Here is a 6491-nt window from a genome sequence, read left to right as displayed (position 1 = left end):
GCTAGGTTTGCACTCTAAAATATCAAGAATATCTTTTTTATATCACCAAAGAGAAATTATGGACCTCTACGATTTTCTTATACAAATACATATATATATTCTGCCTTATACCTACAAAAGCAGCTGTATGAGATTCTTGTGCTGATAATCCCAGTTTGTGGATTCTAGATCAATGTTTCTCTTTACAAGCCACATTGCAAAGATCTCTGACTGATACATCTTTGGGAACGTATAGTTGAGATTGTCTTGGGTTGCTGGTTAGTTTCTATCCATGGTACATTTTTTTTTCATTTTACATACACCTCTTCTGTTGTATATATGTTTATGCCACTTATGAACAAACATATTTTAGTATTTTTTTTATTTTGTACACTACAGAATTGGCAAAATTGTAGAATTTTAATAAAGCACAGATGTCATTCAAAATTGCATGAGTAATAATAATGCGTATGCTTACGTTAAATATAAACAGTATATTTGCTAGTATAGAAATAAAAGTCAACTCAATGAAAGGAGTAGTCTGTAGCCTCCTGTAACTTTCCCTAGGTAAAATTTCCTTTCTATGAATCCATTCCTTCAGATAAGACAGGCGTTCAATTTCCAAACAAAATCCATATTACAAGTAATACTGAAAGACTGGAATAAAAGACAAGATCTAAAATGCTGTCTGAGAAAAAAAGGGTGGGTCAACAGAATCGTCTTACGATTAAAAAAAAAAATGAATTTGATCGTCTTTTTTAAAAGCCTTTACTACTAGATAAAACAAATTATATTTCTGACATTTATGACTCTGCATAAGTGATTGTACCCTGTAAAGATTAAATATTGTGTAATAAATGTATATTTGTGTTTTATTTTGTATTGATGACATCAGACTGTTAACAATGGTGATGTAGGCTCTTAGTTATCACTCAGATGTAGAGTTTGTCCTCACACAACAGTTAGATTGTCTCAGAGAACGAATTACAGTTCTGAATGACCTCCTCTTCTTCTTAGTGGGCTGTTCCATTTCACCTGACAGTTCAGAAGGCTGCATATGTTGTTCTATTTGGATCTCCAAATGCTTCTGAATGGCTAAGCCCAGGACTTCAGGATCTACTGCTGCTCCATAGACTTCCCATGTCATTCCTTCATCATCCCACCGTACCTCCCGTACAGGGGTCTGGGGGCATTGTAGGTTAAACCCTAGTCCAAGCTCAGGATGTAAGTGGGAATGCCCAGTGGTTTGAAGGCAAGGAATGGTTGACGCTGATTTATTTTCCATAATAATAATAGTTTGTACTTCAGCATCTTTGCAGGTAAGTGGGAGTCTCTGCTCTGGTAATAAATAATTCATAGATGTCATTGTCCAGTTATCTTTCATCTTTGCACTTGAATTAAACTCCAAACCATCTTGTGAATTGTCTGTGGTTTTAAGGAGAAAGTCATTGTTCCCCTTCACTGAACTATTTAAATGCAGCTCTTCAATTGAGACAAGAGCTTGTGGAAATGTAAGCTGTCCACATTTTAATAGCTTCCTAGCATCCAGGCCGGATTCACTGACAGATGACACTAGTTTTGGAAAGGCAGACTTATCAGAAAGTGTCAATTGGGAACACAATTGGGGCTGAGTATTCAGTGAGCTTGGATCACCAACTGAATGTCCCAGTCCAGTCGAGAGTTGAGCTGATGGTATGGGCATCGAGTGGCAATATGCAGCAATAGTGTCATCTGCTTTTATCATAGGTTCATGGCTCCTGCAGCAATGCACTGAACAACTGTTGTGAATATTCATAGCTTTGTGATGGAGTTTAGTTTCAGAAATATTATCACAAGACATTAGCCCAGGTATATTGTAGTGTGACTGACTGTATATGTGTCCATTATTTGGAAAACCATTCCCAGAGTTCCTTGGTCCTAAAATGCCATGTTGGTATGTCCCTGGCACTGTATACACTGTTATATTGTGCTGAATGGAACTATTATCCAAATGACACAGTGGAATGCTGGGATCTCTATCAGGAGAAGTGGCATGTATTAGGTTGTTCTGAATATTTGATAAAGAATGAACTATTCCAGAGTCTTGCGTTACACTACTGAGATTACAAGTCCTGTCGCTGCCAGAGCCAGAGATAGTGCCAGATGAGGATAGATTTGAACATGTGGCACTTATTGTATTGTACACTTTGACAGAATGAGGCACTGATTTTCTATGGCCACAGCAGTAATCCGAATAGCTTTTATGGACAATCGTGTTTGGGGTGTCCAGTTTCTCAAGGCTTTCAGCTTCATACATTGACATTTTTGAGCGACCTAGCAGGGAAATATTTTCAGAAACGTTGTATCTGACAAAACTACGTGTGATTTCAGGCTCTGTGGCAGCTAGAGAGGAGTCTGCAGACAGATAGTGATTCTTCTGATGTATCTTCTCCTCTGCTGTGTCTACAGAAAGATGATTACAGCTGGTTTTCGTAAAAGACTGATCAGCTGCTATATCTTGGGTAGGCGACAAGTTGGAACTTTGTGAATGCTGAATGCTGTTCTCATTACACTTGGACACACAATGAATGCTGTTAAGGCTTTTATGCATCTCTGGCTTTGTCTCTGAGCCTTCAAGACTAATACAGGGCAGAGCTGAAGAACTATTTGACAATGAATAACAGCCAGGAATAGTCTTCTCAATGTACATTAAGTTCAATTCTTCCTGGCAGGAATGAGTGGAAAGGTTCTGAATGTTATTTGTCATGATAAATAGAGTTAATTTGGACCTGTATAAGAAAACAGACACATTTGTTATTAACTGGGGCCTTAACTGTTAAATTTATACACATATTTCAGATAAGACAATAAAGTGATAATTGTTTTGCTCGAATTAGACAAGACGATGAGGGATTTAACTTAACAGCATCTACCGTGATAAAAATATCAGCTTTGTGCAGACTGAACCTCTGCACCTTTCAAAGGATTGCTTGGGTGTTGTATGTAGCTAGGTGTTGGCTTTATCATTATGCCATTTACAGATAAGACTATGGTTAAACCTTTTTCCCCCTAGTGCCCAACACTGGGACTGCTACATCACTTCCTGTTAGCAGAGTGGATCAAGTTCTTCTAACAGCAGAGGATCCTGGGACCTGTGGTCATATAGCCAATACATACTGTATTTCTGAGTGCTGATTGGACTACAACTACCTGACAGCTGGGGAAGCAGAAGGTTGCTGGGAGAGCAGATATATTCCATGACAAGGAACTGGCTCACTCTCTTGGTGCATGATTTAGAACTGAACACAGGGGGACTGCTGTTCTCCTTCAGACAGATTACCAATCCCCACACCGGTATCACATCAGCTTCTCTGCAGTGAGAATGTCACTATCCAGTCTTCAGCCAGTCATCTCTGTTTGCTTCACCGACAGGTGGTAACTCTGCACTTCTCTGTGAACAGCCAAGAGCCTGTGCAAAAAACCTGTTCAGAGGAGGCCAAAATATCCATGGGATTGGTGAGCGGGCAGATACCCAACTTTTTTCTAACAACACTCTAGAGAGCATTTGCCACAGCCTGTGTTCTTTATTAAATTACCATTACTCACCACTGTATATGGGCCCCACCAATGCTAGCAGAAGACGACTGCTATCACATCAGGAACTTCAAACAATTCAGGACTCAAGTTGCTATTTCTAGTTAAAGGGACCTCTTTGCATCTAAGCCATTGTTATTAAAATTAGGGTGCCTATAACCATTTATGCCAGGGTGTTTATATATATATATATATATATATATATATACACAGTATATATATATATATATATATATATACAGTTATATATATATAGTTCCAAAGGTAGCCACAGCGCTTTATGTTTGAGATAAATGTCCAGGTGCTCACCCACGAAGAGATCCATATGAATCCAAAACTGGTTTAGAGCTACTCTCTGCAAGACCCGTGAGTGCCTCTAAATCAGTTTTGGATTTATAAATGATTTGCAATCCATATTGTGACGTCGGTGGCCCGGAGGGAGCTGATAAATCAACAAGCCTTTTCTTTCCCTTCCTGCTGCTGGTGTTACATAGTTACAATGTATAATTTGTATAATGTTAATCATTGCTATTTGTTTTTTTCCATTTCATCAGTGTTTTGCTTTTATGCGTTACCTGGGTTTTACCTCCTAAACCTTCATTCTGTGGTCTACTCTTTTGAAAGAGGCTAATATAGAGGTGTTACTAAAGAATTGTGTCTCTTGCATTATTTTTTCATACTGCTGAATTATGTCTGAACCCAGAGTGTCGGAAGTGCCAGAAGGCTTGCAAGGTCAGGGCACCCACTGGAGACAAGCATTATCAAGCAGCCCCTGCGGAGGTAGTGCTACATTAAAAAAATGGTTAGTAATTCACTCAGTAAAAGTGCATTCTGTGAATATGGGGCAAAAGACAAATGGTATTAATCTATTTTCTGAGAATGGTTTTAGTTTATTTAAAATGGAAATGCCACATTTGGCCACTAGATGACTCTAAGGGGTTTATTTACTAAAGCTGGAGAGTCCAAAATCAGACTTCCTTCTGCATAGAAACCAATCAGCTTCTAACCTCAGCTTGTTCAATGAAGCTTTGGCAATGAAACCTGGAAGCTGATTGGTTTCTATGCAGAAGGGAGTCTGATTTTGGACTCTCCAGCTTTAGTAAATAAACCCCTAAGTATCATAAGAATTTCCTAGCATACTTTGCACATCTAGCAGATAAAATGCAGTGTTTTGTGGTTTAAATTCTTGAAAAATATTCTACCACTACAGGAAATAGTTTAATAACATTCATTTTGTGCCCTATTTTCAGAGAATGAACTTTACAAGGTGAATTGCAATGTAGATTTTTTTTTTTAAACACACCCCATAGTGTTACTGGCCATAAGCTTTATGTTTGATACAAAAAAAAACAATATTGTTTAAGCGTATGCAAATCCAAAACTTTAGTTGGTTGGTTGAGGCTTGGTCTGTACCACACTGGGTAGATTTCTCTTCACATCCTGTCTAAGAAACACAACACATAAAAAAGAAAGATCTCTTCAAAGTGAGGGAAATACCCTTTTATACAGTTTTTACCAAAACAGATTTCATTATTAGAAGATTACCTCTCACAACCTATTCATGTGTCACTGAAAAATGTTGGATTTCTCATCACTTTCTGTATTGAAAACAATGGGCACTCGGACAAATACAGAAGATAAACCTCCCTACAGCAGGGACACAGATGGCATTAAAAAAATCAAAATTTCTACCATTCTACCTAAAAATAAAAAATACATTTTGGCTTTACAGTACATATAATGTAAGATGATGGAGCAAATAAACTCAAGACAATTGTGCATTTATGGTTTAAATATATTTGGGTTGCATAGCCTTGATCCTATAGTGGACCCCAATAACAATGTGTATATATATATATATATATATATTAAACTATAATAATATGTAGTATAAATTTCATATATATATATATAATGAAAAAAGTTTTAGGCTGTTATATACTACTCACTGTAGCACTTATTTATTACACTGTATATGTATACAGCATATAGTCATTAGTATAACAGTTAAAACTTCAAAAAGCTTTTCACAAAGCATCGGGAAAAAAAGACACAACTCACGATTTGCAAAGATGTGTTTGGAGAAGGGAAGAAGGATTACATGAGGAGATATAGAATTAATGCATACTATTTTTGGCTAAGCTTACGTTGGCTTGTAAGACTGATCCTAAGTCTGTTGCTCTCATTAATTCGTTCTATGAAAGCAACAAATTTGTTCCTCCTCCTCCCCCTGTGTGTCTTGTAATTTTAGATGTGACCTATTTAATTTGCTACAAAATAAACACAGAAAGTTAAATGACTTAAGCTCTCTAATCTTATTAAATAATACAAAGAGTTTTCAACCACTGTTGTGCATTGGGTGCACTTGTTCCCTATATACTGAACAGATGCAAGACGATTATTTACTAAAGGTATAGCACAAAAGGCTACAGTAAAATAAAGGGGCATGTGCAGGCCCAGACTGGGGCAAAAAATAGGCCCGGTCATTTTATACTGAGCAGCCAATTTCTCCAGGGACTGGGGGGATGGGGAAATAGGGGTTGGGCATTCGCGGGGGTGGTTTGTGATGGGAAATTTACAGAGTCAGTCCTCTACACTGTAATGTAAAGGGCCACTGTGTTATAAAGGGGACTGCACTGTAAAGGGGCACTGTAATGATCACAGTGCCCCTTTACACTGCAGTTCCCTTTATAGTACAGTGCCCCTTTACATTACAGTGCCCCTAGCAATCACAGCCCCCTATCACAGTGCCACTTGCAGTCATGCCCCCCCCCCTTTCTCTCTAATCCCAGTGCCTCCTATATATTGGCCAAATCCAGAAAAGAGACATCCCCATCCAGCAAAGAGACATCACAAGCCAGCAAAGAGACATCCCCATATAGAAAAGAGCCAACCCCATCTAGCAAAGAGACATGCCCAGTCTAGCAAAGAGACATGCC

At 38.2% G+C, this 6491-nt stretch overlaps 1 protein-coding gene across 1 annotated transcript; it reads right to left on the bottom strand.

Moving 5' to 3' along the window:
- Positions 1 to 346: 346 nt before the first annotated feature.
- Positions 347 to 2742, bottom strand: GPRIN2 (G protein regulated inducer of neurite outgrowth 2). Its single transcript, XM_089680070.1, has one exon. The coding sequence runs from the start codon at positions 2723 to 2725 to the stop codon at positions 908 to 910; it is 1818 nt and encodes a 605-aa protein (XP_089536196.1). The 5' UTR covers positions 2726 to 2742; the 3' UTR covers positions 347 to 907.
- Between the last annotated feature and the right edge of the window lie 3749 nt (positions 2743 to 6491).

This window comes from Staurois parvus, unplaced genomic scaffold (assembly GCF_062004578.1).
Source record: "Staurois parvus isolate SC_StPar_1 unplaced genomic scaffold, SC_StPar_1.0 ptg000234l, whole genome shotgun sequence".
Taxonomy (NCBI): Eukaryota; Metazoa; Chordata; class Amphibia; order Anura; family Ranidae; genus Staurois; species Staurois parvus.
This window is presented reverse-complemented; position numbering and strand designations above follow the sequence as displayed.